Below are 22,920 nucleotides of genomic sequence, written 5' to 3' on the forward strand. Positions count from 1 at the left end.
GAGGACAAAACGAAGTACCTGCTGTCATCGAGCAAAGAGTCAGCGCATACGCGCCTTGGCAATCACGCTACTGTTGGCAGCCATAATTTCGAAATCGTAAAACACTTCGTTTATTTGGGAACCAACATCAACACTAGCAACAACATCAGTACTGAAATCCAGCGAAGAATCAATCTTGCCTATAAATGCTACTTTGGACTAGGTAGGCAACTGAAAAGTAAAGTCCTCTCTCTCGGCGAACGAAAATCATACTCTACAAGTCACTTATCGTACCGGTCTTGCTATATGTGGCAGAATCATGGACCATGACAACAGCAGATGAAGCGGCTTTGGGAGTGTTCGAGAGAAAAGTTCTTCGAAAGATTTATGGAGCTCTACGCGTTGGCGATGGCGAGTACCGAAGAAGATTTAATAATGAGCTGTACGAGCTATACGCAGACATCCACATAGTCCAGCGAATTAAAACGCAGCGGATGCGCTGGCTAGGTCATGTTATGCGAATGAAAGATGATGCTGCGGCCAAGAAAGTGTTTCTATCGGAACCCGCCTATGGAAGCAGAGGTAGAGGGCGGCCCCCACTCCGTTGGAAGGACCAGGTGGAAAACGATTTAAACTTCCTTGGTGTGACCAATTGGCGCTGGTTGGCGGAGGGAAGGAGCGACTGGCGCGCCTTTTTGGACGGCCATAACCGTTTAGACGGTTAAGCGCCAATTAAATTAGTAAGCTTATAGAACAGAAGCAGACAAATGTAATTTGTACTATAAAGGACTAAAATTCTATAATGAATTACCAAATGACGTTAAATCTAGTGCCATAAGGGAATTTAAACACAAATTGAACAATTACACTGCCATTCTAGTGCAGGGTGGGCAACTTCCGTATCACCAATAGCATTGCATTCATCCTCTATACTCTACGCTGGTACTAGGAAGCTTTCCCACATACACAAAAAGTAGCAGAAGCTTATACTGTAACGCATCACTCAACCAAATAGTGCATCGCCGTTTAGATGCTGCCTTCGCTCTTTAAATACGTTAACAGCATCAGATACAACTGGTACAATCCTTGCAACGCTTGCGTGTCATTCGTCTGCTACCTATCTCTCACTGTTGTTGTTGTTGTTGTAGCAGTGCTTCGCCCCACCTAACAGACGCGACCGATCACAAACTGTCATCAATATCCTCTAACGGGAGTCCAAGGAAACTTGCTGTTTCAACAGGGGTGGACCATAGGGAAAGGGGTGTTAGAGGCGTTGGTTCCACATTACAATTAAAGAGATGGTTGGTGTCATGTGGGGACACATTGCAAGCGGGCATACATTTTGTATGTCAGGGTTGATTCTGGATAGGTAAGTAATGTTACAGTATCCAGAACGAAGTTGAGCCAGAGTGACACGCGTTTCCCTGGGGAGTATGCGTTCCTCTTCCGCAAGTTTTGGATACTTTACTTTGAGAACCCTATCTCTCACTCCATTTGGGCAGTCAATAGATGCATATAAATAACTTTAATTAGATTATATATTATATACTATATATAATAATATATATACTATATATAGCTATAACTTAGGCTTAGTATAAGCTGTAAGAAATACATTTGTTAAAATTGCATAAAAAAATCGTGTTTCTTCGCTGGAAAGTAATAAAAAGTATTAAATTTACTTACCCATCAAATGTGGTACCAACGGATAATCGATCCTAAATGGTGCAGCTAACGAATATTGCTGATACTTCTGATTTTCATATTGCGACATTCCACTCAGATTACCAATGCAAATATCTGCCAACCAAATTGCATTTACAATCGGTATATTCCACTCTTTGGCAGCGGTGTATTTATCACCTTCGGATTTTTTACAAATCAAAACTGTATTATGCTTCGATAAGTATGATGTGTATATGGCACCACATTCTTCTACCATTTGCTGTATGCGAAAGCTTTCTTCACCTTCAAATCCATGTGTTGAAATTATGTGTTTATCTAGAGGCTTCTGATATCCAAATTGACTGGGAAACGGTAGATGAAGTGCTTGCCATGGCGGCAGTAATTGTTTCTTAAAGCAAATATCACTCAACCAATATGCTGTTATGCAACGTTTGGAGTCGCGCAATGCTTGCATCACCACCCCATGACGTTGCGTACGACAGAGCACATGTGTAACGCGTTGACAATAAACGCGTTCAATATCACCACCAAATTGCCGTATCGTCTCCATCCAAATTGGCAATTCATTTGCATCGGTTTCATCATACTCCACAATATAAAATGTACAGCCAACAAGGAAAAGGTCAGGTGGTAATTTTAAATTCGGATTGTGTCCGTAGAATTGCGGACGCGGTGGTAGCGGCATATTGGGGCGGCCTTGTATGAATCCAGCCTGTGTCATGACACCTTGAGGCGATTGTGTAGATTGAGGCTGGGGAACTTGTGCCACCGCAATTTGCTGCTGCACACCGGACGCAATGCCAATTTGTTGCTGCTGAGGACCGGCAACAACGATTTGTTGTTGACCAGCACTTGCAGTTACAATGTGACTACCTGACGACAGTGGTGTTTGAATAACACCACCTGCGCGTCGTAATTGTAGTTGCTGTTGCTGCTGTTGCTGTAACATTATAAGTTCTTGGGGTGTGCGTGGTGGTGTAGCACCTACAACACCCTGTATAAGGTGTGTACCTTGCGTGTGAGTCGGTACACCTGGCTGCTGTAGCGCAGCATTGTGTTGTTGGGTCATCAAACGTAATCGGCCCGCAGCAGTCTCTTGTTGCTCAAGTATAACACCACCTTGCACTGTTTGCTGCTGCTGTGATTGTTGTTGCAATATCATACCAGACTGTGGGGCATTACCAGCGACTACAACTTGATGTTGTATTATTTGCTGGGGATGCTGTTGTTGTTGAAGCGACTGTTCTGGTACTGGGGTGCCACCTGCTGCTACGACCATCGTCTGTTGGTGTTGTTGTATTTGTATTGCCCCACCATTGCTGTTACCCAAGCGACTATTCAACATGTTGGCCAGTGCAGTTTTTGTTTTCATATTCATTTGCTGTTGTTGAGTTTGTTGCAATACGCCCTGTTGTTGTGGATTATTGATTTGCTGCTGTGGCAGCTGTTGCTGCTGTGCTTCAGTTGAACTCATAACCATGGTCCTGGGCGCCAATGAAGTCATTATGTTGCTGCCGGGTGTTGTTGGTGTTCCAGGGGTAGTCGGTTGCTGTTGTTGATCAGTAAGCATGGTGCCACCAGTTACAACTTGCAATGTTTGTTTGCTTTGTGGTTGCAATTGTTGTTGTTGTAATTGTACTTGTTGTACGCGTAATTGCCGTTGCAATAGTAATTGCTGATTGGGATCATTTAAGTTAAACTGGGTGGCAGTTATTGTTTGTCCTTGCTGTTGTGTTTGTTGACCAATAGGTTGTTGTTGCTGCTGCTGCTGAGTGATCGGACTCAAACCTGGTGCAGGCCCAGCACGGACCACAACTTGTCGTGCACCTTGTTGTTGCAACCATTGAATTTGTTGTTGTTGTGTGAGACCTGCAGGCATTTGGCTTTGTACAATAATATGTGGTGTGCCAGGTGCGGGTACACCTGGGGGACGTTGCACCGGCGTACCTAAAGCAGTGGCAACAACATTTGGGGCGCCCGGTCGTGGTTGATATGGTACCTGTTGTCGTATCATCAAACGTTTTTGGTTTTGTTGTTGTAATTTAGCAATATATTCCATTTTTTTCACCGGATCTAAGGTCATGAGATGAGCATGTGTCTTATCATCGACTTGTATAACTTGACGTTGAGGTTGACCTTGTATTGTAGTTGTACCTGGTGGTAAACCTGCTTGCTGCCATTGTCCGGGACGTACAGCTCGTATAAATTGCTGAGGCGCTTGTAAGTTGCTCATAGAGGAATTTGTTGCAATCACTTGTGTACCACTTACCACGGCTGGAGTTCCAGGCTGAGCTGATTGTGGTTGCATTTGCGCTGCATTTTGCTGTTGCTGTTGTTGAGACCAATGTTGTGGCTGTGATGGTTGCTGTTGCGGTGAACTCTGCTGCATTATTAATTGGGGTTGTTGTTGTTGATGTTGTGGTGATTGAGCTGCTGCGATTAATTGTTGCTGCTGTATAACTACAGTCTGTTGCATGGGCTGTTGTTTTAAAATGATCTGTTGCTGTTGTTGTTGCTGCTGTTGAGGTTGTTGGCCTTCTATGGTAAGTTGTTGTTGCAATGACGGTTTTTGTTGTAAAATAATTTGATTTGGCAAATTATTGCCAGGTTGAATTGCCATCAGTTGCTGTTGATTCTGTTGGTGTTGTTGTTGCTGTTGTTGTTGTTGTTGTTGAGAAGCTGGTGATGTTAAGGTTTGTTGTTGGATGATAATTTGTTGATGGTGTGGTGATTGTTGTAATTGTTGTTGACCGACTACTATAGTATTTTGCAGTGGTTGGCGTTGTTGCAATTGTATCTGTTGTTGTTGTTGTTGATGCTGCTGCTGCTGCTGTTGTTGTTGTATATATTGTATTCGCTGAGGATTGTTAATGACTTGTTGATTAATAACAATTTGTTGGGGTTGTTGAGACACATTCCCTTGTTGCTGTTGTTGTTGCTGTTGTAGTTGTAGGCGTTGTTGTTGTTGTTGCGGATTGAGTATGACTTGAGCTTGAGTTATAATTTGCGGTGATTGTTGCGAATGTTGAATTTGTTGTTGAGGTTGTTGTACGATATTGCTTTCGCCATCTGCCATTTCCAAGGATTGCTGTCTCTGTGGGTACATTGGTGGTGGCTGCTGCGGATGTTTCAGAACTTGTGTCGGACTTTGTTGTAACTGTTGTTGTTGCTGTTGCTGCTGCTGCTGTGGTGACTGTTGCAGTTGTAGTTGCTGCTGTTGATGTTGTGGAGACTGTTGCACAGAGTGCTGTACTATTTGTGGTTGCCCTTGTTGTTGCTGCTGCTGTTGTTGATGTTGTTGTTGTTGAGTAGTCAAATTAGTCTGATTAACAATGACAAGGTTTTGATTATGCTGATTCTGAGCCAATATTTGTTGTTGTTGCTGCACACTGAGCTGCTGAAATTGTTGTTGACTTATGATTATCTTCGATTTATTCGAAACCGCTATTTGTTGCGGTTTGCCACCACCGTGTTGTTGTTGAGGTATTTGTATTTGTTGGCTTATTATTTGGGGTTGTTGTTGTTGCTGGGGCTGTGGTGTGCTGGGACTAACCATTTGCTGTTGATAATTTGTTGTCGCGCTCTGAACTTGTTGCTGTTGTTGTGGTGATTGCTGTTGTTGTGGTTGTAGAGTTTGTTGTATTATGCATACTTGACCGCCAGACATGGTCATTTGTTGCGGCTGGCCGAATTGTATTGTGGACTGCTGTTGCTGCTGTTGAATTAGTTGTTTTTGTTGCTGTTGCTGTGGGACGCCACTGATAACCATACCACCAGGTTGTTGTTGCTGCACAATCATATGTTGCTGGTGTTGTTGCTGTTGCTGCTGCATTGTCATTAACTGCTGCTGCTTTTGTTGAGCTTGTTGCTGTTGTTGTTGCTGCTGCTGCTGCTGTTGTTGTTGTATATTCATCATATGACTTTGTATAAGCTGTTGTCCCTGAACTGTGGACGTATTAATTACATGGCGTTGTGCTATAATTTGCTGCTGCTGATTACCCGGACTAATGACAATTTGTTGTTGGGCCTGCGGCTGTTGTAAAGGTGATTGTCTTGCTACTTGGGCCTGTGGTTGCTGTTGTTGTTGCTGCAACGCTTGTTGCTGTTGCATGGCTTGCTGCTGTTGTTGCAATGCCTGCTGCTGTTGTTGCTGCATGGCCTGTTGCTGTTGCAATGCTTGTTGCTGTTGCTGTTGTTGTAATGCCTGCTGTTGTTGCAAAGCTTGTTGCTGTTTCAAATGTTGTTGACGCATTATAAGCGACTCATGATTCGGGCTCGGCGCTGACCGGCTGAGCACCTGTGCAACTTGCACGGGATCAGTAGGATCGATTGGCTTCATTTGTTGAAGCATTTGTTGTTTACTTTGTTGTGTTGGTGTTGTTGGCTGCTGCATTTGCGGAGACTGTGGTGCTGAAGTGTGTTGTGGACTGTGTTGTTGTTGTGGGTGGAGCAATACACGCTGTGGCTGTTGGAACGGTTGCAACTGTTGTGATTGTTGCTGCGGTGACATAAGTGTCGGGTGTTGTGGTGATTCCAGCGCATTTCCCAAGCCCTGCTGCTGCTGTTGTTGACGGTGCTGTTGCTGCTGACGATTTTGAATTTGCTGCCGCAAATGTTGTTGTTGTTGTGTCAGCTGTTGTTGCTGCTGCTGGGGTTGGGGCGAGTGTGGCGGTGGAGTCATTTGCAATGCCGGAGATTGTCGTGGAGACTGTGGTGGCATCATGCTCCCTCCACTAGAGGCATGTTGTTGCTGAGGCGAGGGTGATTGGGTTTGTGGATTTTGATTCATACGGGGCGATTGTTGCATTTGGTGTTGTTGTTGTAATTGCTGTTGCAACTTTTGTTGTTGTTGTATTAACTGTTGTTGCTGATGTTGTATTTGGCGTTGCAAAGCTTGTTGTTGGGGAGTCAAACTCTGACCGTTCTGTATATGTTGTTGCAGTTGCATTTGTTGTTGTTGCAAAATATTTTGTTGGTGTAAAATATGTTGATGTAGCATTTGAGGGGACATTTGTATGGTTTGTGTTTGATGTGGGGCTTGTTGATGAGGTTGTGGTTGTGGTGACATGCTTACAGCAGCCACATGTTGGGGTGACTGATTTGGTGCCTGTGGCTGCTGCTGGGGCTGCGGAGTCGTACAAGGTGTTCTAGCTGCAGGGGTTTGTCGACCGCTAGGAGTTTGCGGAGTACGTGGTTGTGTTATATTAATATTTATAGGAGGTGTGGGTGTAGGGGTAGGTGTACGTGGATCTACTATCGTTTGTGGACCGCTTGATGTAGGTGTAGAAGGAGCTGTACGCGGCTGAGGTGGTAAATTAGGATGTGTTGGTGGTTGTGGTTGTGGTGTGCGTGGTGGTTGTGGTATTTGTTGATGTTGAATAATTTGAATATGATGCTGTGGGCTCTTGAGGTTTCGTTGATGTTGTAAAGCGTTAGCTGTAACAGTCTTCGCTGGATGCTGCTGTTGGGCCTGTTGCTGCATTTGAATTTGCTGCTGAGCTATTACATTTGGTACAATTTTTTGTTGTACAATTATTGGCTGTGTTGATTGAGATGGTTGCAACGTTGCCCCAATTTGCTGTTGATGCGGCCCACTTACAATTACCTGCTGTTGCAATTGATGTTGCTGTTGAATATTACGTGGTCGTACAAACACAATTTGTTGTTGTGGCTGCAACTTCGTTGGGAGTTGTTGAATTTTTTGTTGAGGTTGCTGCTGGGCTTGTGGTGATTGCTGCTGAGCTAGCTGCTGATGTTGTTGTGGAATTTGTTGTGAAGGCTGCTGTGGAATTTGTTGTTGAACTTGGTGTTGAATTTGCTGTTGATGTGGTTGCTGAACTTGCTGTTGAGGTTGTCGTTGCATGTGTTGTTGAACGTTTTGTTGAGGTTGGCCTTGGCTTTGTGGTTGAGGTTGAGATGGTGGAACACTGTTTGGCACAATATCAGATAACCTATTGGTTTCATTGCTGATGTGATTTGTCGCTGGGTGTAGAGTATGTTGTTGCGTATTAGACGGTTCTACTAAATTTAAATTCGGAACGGATATCACAGGAGTAACGGGCGATAAAGGTGGTAGAGATGCCTGCAGTTGTGATTTTATATTGGCTATGCTCTGTGCTGCATCAGCATCATCAACTGTACTACTGAGTGTATTGTCAATGCTATTTACGATTCCTCCCATATCATCATCATCGAATCCTAGAATGGTAGATAAAGTTTGCTCTACCGAATCGACTACGTTACAAGGTCGGGTATCAACAGTAGATGATGCTGATGACATGGGGATTGAAGAACCTGGAATGGCACTCAAAGCCGTTTCATTGCAAATCGATGATGAAATATTTGGAAGCTTAGGTATGGCTTTCGGTCTTTCAATTGGTTTGAGCGATCGTGGATGATAGTTTTCACAATTCAATATTCTACCTTGTTTCAAACAGTCTATTATCCAGTCCGGACTAATTAAGGTCACAGAGCTTCTTGAAGCGTGATTGTAAGTGCTGCCCCCAATACTACCGCATATTAAATGGGTTGTCGTACTTGGGTCAAAAGTGGTAGTAATTTGTGCTCCATGGAAGGTAACTATTGCATACAGACGTTTAAAATCTGTGGTAGATATATTCGTAGCAGCAAATTTCAAAGACTTGAAAATTTTTTGTGTGCTGGGGTCAAAAGCTTTTGTCGACGCCAGACGTCCCAAATTAAAACTGTGCACAATCCACTGATCGGTAACTGGTATGACATTGTAGAGATCCAAGTTCATAGCCAAAGTTTCCTCCGTATAATTGGGTGCACACACCAAATGTGTGACAACATCCGATAAAAACCGTTTCGATTGTGCACCACCATTTTTGAGTAATCTCTCGACCTAAATTTATAGACAAATTTATTTATAAATCATGTTGTTGTTGTGTTTGTAGCCATAAGGACACTCCCCGAAGGACTTGGAGAGTGTTATCGGTGTTGATGGTCTGGTAATTCTATTCGACAGCATGACACTCTTAATAAAAGTCCAAGGATATCGATAGGGATTACAAAAGACGTGCTATGGTACCAGTTTCGGGAATACGAAAACGGAAAACAAAAATTTTGAGTGGTTCAAAAGATTTTAAGGAAAACAGTTATAAATGCTGTGACGTCGGATGAATTAGAGGTACCCATAGGGTTACCTCAAGGCTCAGTATTGGCACCTATATTATTTCTTATATACATAAATGACATAGTCAATGCTATCGAAGGTTGTGAAATTAGACTTTTTGCGGATGATGCATTAATTATGATAAGTGAAAATAATATTAATACTGCACTCGCCAAAATGCAACATGAAATAAATAACTTGTATAAATGGTTGTGTGGTAATAGACTGAAACTAAACATAAATAAAACTAAATATATGATAATAACAAGGAGGAATATCAATGAGGAGGATATAGCCGAGCTAAAAATAAATGATGAAATCATAGAGTTAACAGTATAAAATACTTAGGAATAATAATTGATAATAAACTCAAATTTGAAGATCATATAAATTATACAATTAAAAAAGTTGCTAATAAAATAGGAGTGATGCAGAGAACAACGAAATTCATTCAGAAAAAGTACAAAATAATCTTATATAAGTCAGTTATAGAACCGCACTTCGTGTACTGCCCGTCCATTCTATTCATAATATCGGATAAAGAAGTAGACAAGCTCCAAAAGCTTCAAAATAGATGCGAGAGATTTATTCTTCAGAAACCTAGAGATACACGAACGGCTGACATGTTGAAGACTTTAGACTGGTTAAGTGTGAAACAAAAGATTTTTTCCACTCCATGAAATTCATATTTAATATCAAACATGGAAATGTACCTGAGTATTTAAATAAAAATATAGCATTAGTTGAGCAAACTCACAACATAAATACGAGGAGCAAACATAATTTCAAATTGCCGTTTTTTAGAACTGAAATTGATCAACAGAACATTTTCTACAAGGGTCTGAAAAGTTACAATGATCTGCCTATGGATATAAAAAGTTGCAACCAAATAACAGTATTTAAAACAAAATTATATGAATATTGTAAAACCTTAGCTATAAGATAAAAAACTGTAATATTTTCAAATTTACGAATTAGGCTTCTGGCCGTAATAAATAAATAAATAATCTAATCTAAACAAGGGCCCGGGTCTCTCCGAAACTGGAGTGTGATCCGTAGCATTTTTGCGCAGAACAACTTCCTGCGTTGGCGGTATTTAGCCGTGCTTATCAAAAATTACTTTGGGCGGTGCACCAATGGGGTGAGATCAAAATCCCTTTGTACAATTTTTTTCTATGTACAACATTACAACAACCACATGAAAAGTTGCGATTTCTTATGCAAATATCTTTTGACAGACGAACCATTTTTGGTAATTCTATACGACACCATGACACTGCTAATACGCGTCCAAAAATATCGAATGAGGTGTAAAATGACGCGCATTGACCTCGACCACAATAATCCGAAGGCGGAAAAGAAAAATTGTATCTCTGTCCGGAGATATTTGCAGTTGAAGTTGGCGATTTTCATTTGGTTGTTGTTGTGTTGTACCCACAAAAAAAATTATGCATCACCGTGGCGGTAGCCACGGCTATACCACACACCCGGACTTGGCATGGCGTAGCCCAGGGTTATGTTTTATAAGCGCGGCCGAAGGCCGCCAACGCAGAAAGGTGTTCTGCGCAAAAATACTATGGATCCCACCCCCGGTTTCGGAAGTACCCGCGGGTCCTTTTTCGGCTTTTCGTTAATATCTTTTGAACGGGTAAAAAACTTCCGCTTTCGGATTCTTGATCTAGACGTGAATACGCGTCTTTTGATACCTCACTAAAAAAAAAGAGGCCCAATTTTAGGGTGGGGCTCCTAAACTGCACAATTACCAGCTCTCCCGCGGTTATGTATTTATTTGTATGTATGTATGTATTTTTTGGAAATCTTTCGACAGAAATAAAATTTTTAATTTCCGCTTTCGGATTCGTGGTCCTGGGTCCAAAGCGCGTCTATTGACACCACTCTCGATATTTTTTGCAGAGTTTTAGCAGTTGTGAGTTTAAGTAAAAAATTACCTAGAATTACCCTTTTTATTTTCGTTTTCGGATTCGCGAATCTGAGACCAAAACGCGTCTTTGGCACTCCTACCTACATTTTTGATGTGTATTAAGCTGGAGTCATTGGTGCCGTATGTCGTATCGCTGTATCCGTATCCCTAACGTAATCAGCTGTTTATCGTTACGACGGTAAACCAAAACCCAATTGGTTGGCTACGATACGGTTACGACTTTAGCGGCACCAATAATCGATTGCATTGATTCTCATAAGGTTGGTCGAATCAGCTGTTAAAAGGTTACCGATACGGTTACCGATAAAGCACCAATGTCTCCAGCTTTAAGAGTGTTATGCTGTCGTAGAAGTACCCAATTTGGTATTTTAAAGCCAAATTAAACTTCCTTAACCCTAACGCCATAGTCGTAACCATACCCATATCCATAACCATCTCAATGTGATCGATTAATGGTGCCTTAACCTAAAAATCGTGAAAATTTCATAAAAATGATGAAAACGCAAAAAATTACAAACATATTCCACAAAAAATAAGTATCTTAGTCATAACGTATCCAAAACAATGAAGAAAATCTAAAAAAAGTTATTAAATTCACCAACTCAAATATTTTTAGGTTATGGATATGGCGAGAAACCAAAAACCAATTGATTGGCTATGGCGTTAGCGTTATGGTATGGCACCATTAATCGATTACATTCCGTTCCATAAGGTAGGTTCGATCAGCTGATTTATCTGGTTATGGCTTTATGGTTATAAGTCACCATTAATTCGCCCTTTAGTCGCCTCTTACGGCAGGCATACCTGCCGCGGTTATAATCTAAAGGGCCAATTAAACTTCCTTACCCATACCCATATCCATAACCATTTACAATGTGATCGATTAATGGTGCCTTAACCTAAAAATCGTTAGAATTTCATAAAAATGAAGAAAACACAAGAAATTACATATTTCACAAAAAATAAGTCTCTGAGTCATAACGTATCCAAAACAATGAATAAAATCTACAAAAAGTTATTAAATTCACCAATTCTAATATTTTTTAGGTTACGGATATGGCGAGAAATCAAAAACCAATAGGTTGGCTATGGTATGGTTATGACGTTAGAGTTATGGTAAGGCAACATTAATCGATTACATTGATTTCCATAAGATAGGTTCGATCAGCTGTTTTATCTGGTTATGGTTTTATGGTTATAAGTCACCATTAATTGGCCCTTAATCCCCATATCGCTCATTTACTTAAATAGTGTCATAATTCAAAAAACACAATTTTCCAAAGATTTCAACTGCCATATGTTGCGCACAAAAAGGCATATATTTTAATTTTTATAGCACGTGGTAAATTTTTAACTGATCACACAGATTTTTTTATACAACATAGATCATGATATTGGGTACGTTTATATGTTATTATCTCAAAAGTCAAGTTTTTTGAGTTAGGACCCTATGGAAGTAAATGAGCGACATGTTATTTTGTCACCTTCAACTTTCATTTGAAGCATATTGTGCACCCTGTGACAACTTGGCGCTCCAAAGGCGCCTTGATAGTAATGAAGCAATAAAAATTAACCATTTAACTTTTATATGGTTTCTTACCTCTTCATCTAAATTTCCTTCCACGAAATAACGCACATTCGCAAATAAATTGTCACTAATTTTTAATTTTTCCATGTCTTCAAACACATTTCACACTAGTTATTTCTTTGCTTTTCCTTTTGTTTTCCCGTGGTAGTGTGCCGCTGTCGTAACTTGAACGCTCACTGACATTTAAGCCGTTTCATTTCCTACGGACCAACGCCACTTTTAACTTTCACGTGACCAAGTAGTGAAATTAAATATATTTGTTAATATAGCCACAAAACTGCACACTTTACAAAGATAATTTCAATTTGCAATCCAAAAGTTTTCACTACAATGGAAAAAAAGGAACGCCACTCGAAAACATGAAAAACTATAATAGCATATGAAGCCAGCTGCGGTTAAGTGCCTGTATAGCGTTCCCGTATCAAAGAAAAAACCTATTGTATTTATTATTATTTAAAGCCCCGGCACATAAGCAGTTTTTCATATAGATGACTTTAACACAAGCTTATAGCGGGAGACATTGGTGCTTTATCGGTAACCGTATCAGTAGCCTTATAAAAGCTGATTCGACCAACATTATGAGAATCAATGCAATCGATTATTGGTGCCGCTAAGGTCGTAACCGTATCGTAGCCAACCAATTGTTTTTTGGTTACCGTCGTAACCATAAACAGCTGATTACGTTAGGGATACGACTACAGCGATACGACATACGGCACCAATGACTCCCGCTTTTATCGTTTATTGTATGAAAATTCATAATAGGTGTGATAGACACATATTTCAGTTACATCTGAATATTATGCGTATTGAAATTTAGTAGTACTAATTTTATGCACAGCAATTTCAGAGGAGTATTTAATATTTAAAGTTTGACGCTTAGCAGTCCATATAAAAAAAACACATCTAACAATTTTACAGAAGTAACAATTTACATAGAAGAAACTGTACATTAAGTTCGCTACCAAATTTCATTAAAACAGTTATATATTTTGGTTTGCTGAAATGAGGGTTTGTGGCCATAAATTAAAACAGGGGAATCACAAATGCTCAATTTTAACTTTGCATTTTATACTTTAAATTTCAAATATTTTGTAATTACATTAGTTTTTGTAAATGAAACTTTTAGTAATATCAAAATGAAAATTTTTGATTTAATACATTTTTATACTTCAAACTGAAATAAAAAATTTTTAAACAATATCAATTTAATAGTTGATATTTATTTAATACTGAGGTCCAGCGCGTCTTTTGACACATCTCCCACATTTTTGAACGTATTTTAGCTATCAACCCCTGCCGTAGAGTATTACCCTTATTTTTTCGTGATTGAATGCAATAGTGACAACACTAATGCTAGCCAGTTCACAGGGTGATATGATCTCAACAGGTTATCCAGGTGACAATCATTCTACCCACAAATTAAGGGAGAATGAGAAATGCAGAGTCTTTTTTTTATTGTTAATAAAACCGGTGCTGCCAGTGAAAACAAAATGCCTAATATTTTTTTTAACAATTATCAAAATGGTTGTGGGTGAGCTGGTCTGGTAGCATTTTTTTTATGTATTGATTGACATTCGAATTTCCCCTATTCGATACGTCAAATAAATGTTGACGGCAGCAACAAATATATTTTTTTGGCGTCTTCTCGCGAATTGCACTTTATCGCTTACAATAAAGAAATAAGTTGTACAATTCCTAACTAAAATATAGCACAATATGAAATAAATAATTTTTTTGTACATGTATACAAGTGTGCGTCTCAAATATAACATCTGAAATTTAAGCAATGCGTGCAATGAAAAATCTTAAAATTGTAATTTGTTGTTAATTGGAAGACGAAGTTTCCTATTTATATATGTGTCCTGATTATGGAAGAAATGGCTTGAAATTTTAATAAATTGTGAATATTTAAATAGCAAAAAGCAGCCAGTGTTCATTGCTTTCATTTGTATTCGCATAAAACAAAAAAGGCGAGCGCTAGACGCCAACCACGCATCCCCTATTTTGCAATAAATTCTACAAAATTTGGAAAGTAAATGCATATAAAAGATTTAAAAATGTCTACCTACCGCAGTGTTAATTTTCATGAATTATGTCGCGTTTGCACCGCACATACCGAGCGACGTGTAAATATATTTTCTGCGGATGCAAAGGGTAAAAATTTATCCATCAAAATAGCTGAATGTTTGCCTTTAAAAGTGAGTATATTTACATTAAAAAAGGTAATAATCTTAGAAGTAGTATATATGAAAGCGAACCCTTTGTTTACCAATTTTTATTTGCAGATGGAAGAGAAAGACCGTCTTCCTAAATTTGTATGTGAACAATGTCTAAATCAGGTGGAGGAATTTTACAGCTTTCGTAATATTTGCAAAAATTCACAAAATATGCTTAACGAATGCTTGAAACGAGCTACACAACATAGCAGCGGTAAAGTGTACATAAAAGATGCTATAGCCAATAGTGGCAAGAGTCTCAGTGTTATAAATAATGAACGGCAAAATAATCTAAATCAATGTTCTTCAGAAGTAAATGTAGGAGCATCAGTGCCCGTAAATCCAAATAACAATACCGATATCCTCAATACCATAATCCAATCGATAGGAGGCATACAGGTGTGTTTATTTAGTTCATAAAAAATTCTAATAAAACAAATCTCTCATTTTAGCAAACTACGGATACAAGTCAAATAGATAAGTCACAAATTCAAAATTATAACGTAGCATTGGAGAACAAAGGATCTTCTCAGATGTCTGCTCAAACTTTGAAACTTTCACAAACAACCATGCGACAGCAAAAAGAATCTTCAAAAATTGATGTGGATCACAAGTAAATATTTACCACCTCATTCATAAGAAATATCATAGGTTTATAAAGCTCTTATAACTGTAAATTCGTATGGAAATGTTATTTTAGATAAGCTTTGTAAACTAGCGGCACCGTGGTGTGATGGTAGCGTGCTCCGCCTACCACGCCATATGTCCTGGGTTCACACCCCGGGCAAAGCAACATCAAAATTTTAGAAATAAGGTTTTTCAAATAGAAGAAAATTTTTCTAAGCGGGGCCGCTCTTGGCAGTGTTTGGCAAGCGCTCTGGGTGTATTTCTGCCATGAAAAGCTCTCTGTGAAAACTCATATGCCTTGCAGATGCCGTTCGGAGTCGGCATAAAACATGTAGGTCCCGTCCGGCCAATTTGTAGGGAAAATTAAGAGGAGCACGACGCAAATTGGAAGAGAAGCTCAGCCTTAGATATCTTCGTAGGTTATCGCGCCTTACATTTTTTTACATTTATAAAACTGTGCTATTTTGTATGAGTAAGGAGGTTAATCTACATATTAAACTTAAATCTTTCTCGAACTATCAAATACCGAAAGATATTCTATGTGCACTTCTTGCGTTTTAATACGAACACATTTCGCAATTACACTTCTCCCTTTTCAAAACAATTCGTGTTCCTATCCTGGTAAAATATATACATATAAATACCACGACAGTGGATAACCGATGACTAGTTTTACCCGAACAAGGTTCAATATTTTTAATTCATCACGTCTCAACCATGAATGCAGTAGTGTCGACTAAGCAACGAAGTACTGCTACAACAAGAACATCAAACAGGAAAACCACTACACTGCTTAGCAAATACTGAGCAGATTAATTCCGTTTAGAATCGGGTTATTTTATTCTAGAACCACCTACGCTTAAGAAAAGCAGGCCCATTCATTTTGTAGAAAACTAAAAAATAAGCAGCAGTAGGAATCATTTGCTTGTATTATGGTCGACAGTGAATTCATAAGTAATCTTTAGACCACAATTATTATTTAAAAATCTTTTCAAAATCGTTCGTATAACTAATTTGTAATTTTTAAGGGCGCTGACTGAGTTTCTTAAAATGAAACCTAACATAAAGCTTACATCATTGGGTAAAAGTAATGGTAAAAAAGTGGAAGAAGTACTGCAACAACAACAGGAGCAACCCCTGCAACAACCGCAACCGATACAACAACAGCAACACCAATCTCTTCAACAGCAATCGCTGCAGCAACAACAACAACCACTAGGCACATTTCAGCACACGCAACAACTACAATTCCAGCAACCGCAAATGCAACAAATCTTTCAGCAACCAGAACAACTTGTACAATTACAACAACAATTGTCTGCATCAACAACTACCACGAATACTGCTAGTATACAATTACAGCAACTACAACAGCAGATACAACAATTTCAATTGCAACAACAACTCCAGCAACAAATACAACAAATCACATCACAATTACAACCTCAACAGACAATCACGTTTAGCGCACCACCGGAGCCCGGCAATGATATGAACCCCAGCAAAAATAAAAAACCTAAATTGAATTTTGTACTTACATCACCCAATTCACAAACACTTACTGCCACATTGCCACAGTTAGCGATGACCGCTGGTATTGCACAACAACAACCGCAAATTCAATTGCAATTACAATCACCGCAGTCACAGCATCAAGCAGCTGCTGCAACGCTCTTTTCGAATTTAGCACCATTTTTCCAACAACAACATGTTCCCCAGCACCAACAAACTCAGCCTTCCGCAAACGCTATGCTGCAAACACCAGCTGCAACACAAATGCCATCAACAACAACAGCAACATCATTAATGCCATCACCAAGCAAATGTTATCTACCAATTACTATAAAAGATGAAAATTCAGATCAGGAATTTGTTGCGCACATAGATGCAAAAAATTTCATGTTACCCACAACATATCAATTGCAAATGAAATTGCAACCACAAATAGCTACCGTGGATGGTCAGCCTATTGTGCAGTTAACGTCATCTTCTATACCAGCAACATTGCAGTTGGCTGCATCAGCATTAAATAATCCAGCATTTCAAGCTCTAGCCAATAATAATATGTTGCAGGCACTTCCGTCTATACACCAACAACAACAGTTACAGCAACATCAACAACAGCAGCAACAACAGGTGCAGATGCAGGCGGTCACACAGCAGCAACAGCAAACCACAATGAAACCTCCACCACCTCAAGTAACTTCACAACAGATAATACGTGGCTGTGTTCAGCTTACGAATGATGCGGCAACTTCAACAAATGATCAAACTGAGGACTTTATACCAATTAACAAACAGGACACGAAATGTGTAATTAAACAGCAAAGATATAGATTAACACAGCAAAATGTTAGTGGCGCTATGGAAATAACACCAACAAAGTTGCCACTTGTGCAACAGCAAACAAAACAAAGTCAAAATCAACAATCGAAACAAACGATACCACAAAAGCATATTATACAACCGCTGCACCAACAACAAGAAATGCCAGATCAAAGACAACAACAACAGGAACAAAAGCATGTACCGGATAGCGTTACCGTGCAACGCATAACAAATACCACCACAAAGCATGAGCCACAACAGCAACATGCTCAGCAGCAATCCATTTCAAACACATTGCCAGCTAAAGTCCCGGTGTTGCAAAAAAAGGATGTAACAATCAGTAGAATAAGCAATACCCCACAGACCCCACAACAACAACAACAACAGCAACAAGCTTTGCTTAAGCTTTTGCCACCAACAAAGGTAGAAGCTAAGACGAATGAATCCAGTATGCCGTCAATGTCGCAAATAAAACAATTGCAAATACAAAGGCAGGAAACTCTAGCACAACAATTACAAGCACTAATTTGTGCATCGTCATCACAGGTAAAAGTACCACAAAAACCCACGATGACAACATTACAACAGCAACAAACTCAAGTATCGAATACGGCCAATAATGCAGCAGCTACATCACAAGCAACACCGCAAATACAAGAAACACCACCAACACAAGCAACGCTGCCACATGCAACGCCAATAACAAAAACGACAGCTCAAGTTACAACAGTATCAGGGATAACAACACCAAATGTGCCTTGTCAAAATGTGCAACAGCAAGATACAAATGCTACAAACGAAACTCTGAATACAGCGAAAGTAGACAAAACACAAGTTGTAGCAGCGCATGGAATCGGTCCAAATGGCACGGAATGTAGTGCATGTGGGCGAGTGTTTAAGAAGAAAGAACATCTGACTCAACATGTAAAACTACATGCTGGTCTACGACCATTTAAATGCAAAGAAGAACAATGTGGGAAGGCATTTAGTCGTAAGGAGCATCTGATGCGTCATGAAATTTCGCATTCAGGCCGAAAGCTTTTCAGTTGCGATATTTGTCATAAACCATTCTCGCGTAAAGATAATCTCAACAAGCATCGAAGGTGATAAAATTAAAAAAAAAATGTTTCTTGTTCTAATGGGTTTTTAATTTGTTTATTTTTTATATGACTTCCCAATTTTCAGAATTCACTTAACAACCACAAATGTCTATACTTGCGAAATATGCACCAAACAATTTGTGGTCAAGGCATACTATGAGGAGCATAAGCAGATGCATGAAGATTCCGACTCACCTGAGACTGCCGAATCAAATGTAAATATACAAATGCTAGAAGATAAATAAATATTAGTTAAAGAAATCAAATTCTCTTATATTTCTTCATTTAGAACGAAAAAGCAAGAGAGCAAAGTAGCAACAACAATACACCAACATCTAATATTGGAAATATTCCACAACTTAATAAATTACAACAGACGCAATTTTCTCAACAACCCCAACAACAAACACAGCAACAACAATATATACAATCTACAATGACCACTATACCTACATCTTTAATATCATCAACGCATCAACCTCAAACACAACAACTACAATTAGTGCAACAACAACAACAAGTGCAACAAACGGGCACTACGCAATATCAGCAACAACAACAACAACCACAGCACCAACACATAATGCAATTACAAATGCCAACAGTTGTTAGTACACAAGATTTGACTGGGAACACATTTACATTAACACAATCAACAAATGATCCCACATCATTGAAAGCAACAATTGCTGGTGGCGGAACACATGATGCTACAGTATTGAATTTGCCTTCAACATTAGCAAATTTAATGCAATTGAGTCATGCACAATTTGTTAATACGGCAACTGGTCAAATAATGGGTCATATTAAAATTGATAAATAGAGTGTTAAATGGGTTTGTTAAAAAAGTTGTAGTCGAACGTGTAACTTTTGCACTGAGATTATGAATATTTTTTATTTAAAACATAGTCCTGTAAAAATTTAACAGAAAAATAATAAGACTTATGTTAGCTGGATTGACTTGAAAGTGCTAAGGTTATTTCAATTGCACTCAATTCATTTGTTCAAGGCAGCTCGAATTAAATTCGGTAAATTTATTCGATTTAAAAAACGTTAATTATTTTTTATTTTAAATCTTTAGCCTAGAATTTCACCACGCCGCCAAAAACGCGCTGATTTTGTTGTTCAGCGTGACATTAGTAATTAGCACACAGTAATTAAAAATCATAATCAAAGTCATAAGACATAGTATTTACATAAATGTATATTACATTAATAGTAATTTATTTAAATTTAAATAAGAAATATATTGCAACGCGCATTATTAAAAACATTTGTGGAATATTTAAAAATAATTTTTTAAAATTATGTATTTATTTAACAGTTTTTAAGTTCATACTTTTTTTTCTTTTTTATTTAATGAAACAACAGAAAGTATTTTTGCTTTTGGTTTATTTCATTATTTTAACTAGTCATGGAAATATCTTTCCGTTTTTTTTCGTAAACATACACACATTTGTTGATGCAATGAACATTTAAGCGCTTTTATTTGTAAACCTTTCCTTTTCGTTATATTAGAAAATATAGTATTTGAAATACTATATTTTAATTATGATTTTAATACTTTTTCAGTGAACATATAGTTTTAACTTAAATAATAACTATGTGTATGCACAAATCAAAATAGCAATGATGGAGCGATTAATTAAGCGAAATGAATTTAAAGAACTATTTTAAGTAGTTTTAACAATTTGTACGAATATTTGAAAATGTTACACACAATTTACTTGCCAGCAACAATGCATATATGTACATATGTACAAGCGTACACACTCTGTATATAGAACATATTTCGGAATGTAATAAAGCACGTTTTATTGAAAACAGATGTAATTCAAAATTTAATTTTTTTGAAACATGCAAGTTAAGTTTTATGTGTTCATACATCTTTATTATAAATAAAAATTCATTCAGCATTTTTGTCCCTTACAACATTCAACATATGTGAACATAATCACATCTACCGGCTAACATAAAATTTTGAAAAATTAATATTATGATTCATATCTGGTAACAATGAAGCGTGCGATATGTAAAATAAGTCGAAATGCCATAACTAAGTTAGATTAAAAGCGTAATGAAGTAATTTTGTTAGTTATAGAAATATTCATGTATAACTAATAAACACACACAAAACTTATATTTTAAACTGCAGCTGGTTTTAATTTAAAAGTACCAATCTGTATCTAAATAACAAATTTATTTTTTCTACGAGACGAAAATTGCCTTGAGTATTTTCGTCTCTTCCGCTTGACTGGACTTGGATGACTATAAGTTGGCAGTGAAGTTATAGACAAATATTTCAGAATAAGTGGAATCTGTTCCCAGCCGTACCCAACAAGTGTCATTGATCGGGTAGTTATCTGCATGTTACATTTTCTCATACTGTGGTTGATCATGCTTAAGAAAACCTTCCATGGCCTGAATATTGTAACAGACAAAAACCAGAAACATATTGATGGCGATGCAATTTTATCTTTAAAAACAGCGCTTTAATTAACAGAGGTAAGCATACGTTTTTTCATAACATTAGCCCTAATACTTTTAACGCGCATATGTATGGGTAAAAATCTAGAACAGGGGCGACAGCTAATACGCGTTTAAAAATATCGGGAGAGGTTTCAAACTACGCGTCTTCACATCAGTATTAATATTCCGAAGGCGGAAGATAAAAATTTAAACTCGTTCGAAAGATATTAACGAAAAACCGAAAAATGACCCCGGGTCCCTCCAAAACCGGGGGTGGGATCAATAGTATTTTTGCGCAGAACATCTTTTTGGCGGCTTTCGGCGCTTATGTTGTTGTAGCGATTAGGTTACTCCCCGTTACTGGCCGTTTCACCAATGTTGTGAGATCAAATGTAAATCCGTGCAAAATCTCTGTACACAAAATTTTTCCAGTATACAACGACATTACAACAACCGCATGAAATTTGCCAACTTCAACTGCAAATACCTCCGGACAGAGGTACAATTTTTCTTTTCCGCTTATTGTTGTCGGGGTCAATAAGCGACTTTTGACACTTCGAAATTCTCGTAGTATAAATAGTGGTTGCAGTGGATTTTTGCAATAACTTTCGTTCCAATACAACTATTAGAGTGAAAATTGGAACACCACATTCTGCTATGATGGGAAAGTTTTCAGAAAAAAATGGGCGTAATCGGTCACTAACCACGCCTCTTTCTGTATATATAAATTTCCGCACAGAATTTGCGATATTTGAGTATCTAAAGACGCCACGTTATGTAAATTTGACAAGTAAATTACTGACATTGATCCACATTATTTTTTAGACAATGGGCGTGGCACCGCCTACTTTCCAAAAAAGATTTTTTGGACTTTCAAGTGCGATAACTCGTACATCCTTTGAGCAATGTTTTTGCAAATTGGAAAGCGAACTTCATATTTGTGTTTGTACATACCGACAGAAAAATTTTAAAATCGAATTAAAGCCACACCCACTTGTATATAAACCCTGCAAAAAATTATGCGATTAATCCCTAAAAAGATTTGTCTCCGATTGATCTCTTTTGTCTACATTTGTACATAATTTATCCCCTTTAGTCTCTTTCGGGTACAGTTGAAATTGAGTTTATTAGTTTGAAATCTATGTAACCTATTATAAGAAATATTATTATCTCTTTAAAAATTATTTTTGTCAATGTATTTTATTTTTGTAATAGAGTAAAAAACATAACTAAATGAGCTGATAACTTGAAAGGCAGGCTTACGTGAATGGTGCAATACAGTTTTTTCGAATTAAAAAAATACATTTTGTTTTTAACATTTTTGAGTTTTGTTAATAGCCTTATAAGTGTATTTTAACTTCTTGGTTAATTATTGAGCTCAAGGCCGCAAAGATAAATAAAGCACCATATATTTTGTGGTATTATTTTAATATATAAAAATCACGTGTCACAAATCTTTGGACGCGATGGACTCCTAAACTACTGAACCGATTTTGAATTTGTTTTGCACCCCGTGTGTAGTTTGATCTAACTTGAAATAAAGGATAGGTTATATCTTAGTTTATAGTCGCAATATTATTTTATTGCAAATTTTTTTTATTTGTTTATACGTAATAATAAAATGTTACGTATACGTACCGGCACTCACATTTTCAGGGGTGCGGATATACTTCCGTGTAATTGGTTGGTGTTTAATTAAACAACGTGCTTGCTTAGGTCAGGACCTAAATATCCGGCAAACCGGCCACCCTAATACATAACTTATTTAGTGCAAATACATTCTTACATCCTTTCATGTACTGCACACCCACATGCATACACATTCATGTATGTTCATCACATATATT

The 22,920-nt window shown here is 38.1% G+C and overlaps 2 protein-coding genes across 4 annotated transcripts in view; one reads left to right on the top strand and one right to left on the bottom strand.

Moving 5' to 3' along the window:
* The window catches only part of LOC137234542 (histone-lysine N-methyltransferase 2D-like), a 47,618-nt gene extending 34,876 nt beyond the window's left edge, over positions 1-12,742 (bottom strand). For all 3 annotated transcript variants that reach the window (XM_067758009.1, XM_067758010.1, XM_067758012.1), the window contains exons 1-2: positions 12,343-12,742; positions 1,666-8,530 (exon numbers count right to left, since the gene is read on the bottom strand). In XM_067758009.1, coding sequence (XP_067614110.1) covers positions 1,666-8,530; positions 12,343-12,417 — 6,940 coding nt within the window. In that variant the 5' untranslated portion in view covers positions 12,418-12,742. The remainder of the gene's footprint in view (positions 1-1,665; positions 8,531-12,342) is intronic.
* A 1,046-nt stretch (positions 12,743-13,788) lies between these two features.
* On the top strand, positions 13,789-20,753 carry pad (poils au dos). The gene is made up of 6 exons (XM_067758057.1): positions 13,789-14,531; positions 14,619-14,948; positions 15,002-15,162; positions 16,205-18,607; positions 18,690-18,819; positions 18,894-20,753. The coding sequence occupies exons 1-6, from the start codon at positions 14,370-14,372 to the stop codon at positions 19,425-19,427; spliced, it is 3,720 nt and encodes a 1,239-aa protein (XP_067614158.1). The 5' UTR covers positions 13,789-14,369; the 3' UTR covers positions 19,428-20,753.
* Positions 20,754-22,920: the final 2,167 nt, after the last annotated feature.

This window comes from Eurosta solidaginis, chromosome 1 (genome assembly GCF_040869045.1).
Source record: "Eurosta solidaginis isolate ZX-2024a chromosome 1, ASM4086904v1, whole genome shotgun sequence".
Taxonomy (NCBI): domain Eukaryota; kingdom Metazoa; phylum Arthropoda; class Insecta; order Diptera; family Tephritidae; genus Eurosta; species Eurosta solidaginis.

Bases quoted from the DNA above. Each gene is read 5' to 3' on its own strand.
- pad (XM_067758057.1), top strand. From the start codon at position 14,370: ATGCATATAAAAGATTTAAAAATGTCTACCTACCGCAGTGTTAATTTT. The intron at 14,949-15,001 runs GTGTGTTTATTT...CTCTCATTTTAG, and splicing joins AATCGATAGGAGGCATACAG to CAAACTACGGATACAAGTCA. The intron at 15,163-16,204 runs GTAAATATTTAC...GTAATTTTTAAG, and splicing joins AAAATTGATGTGGATCACAA to GGCGCTGACTGAGTTTCTTA.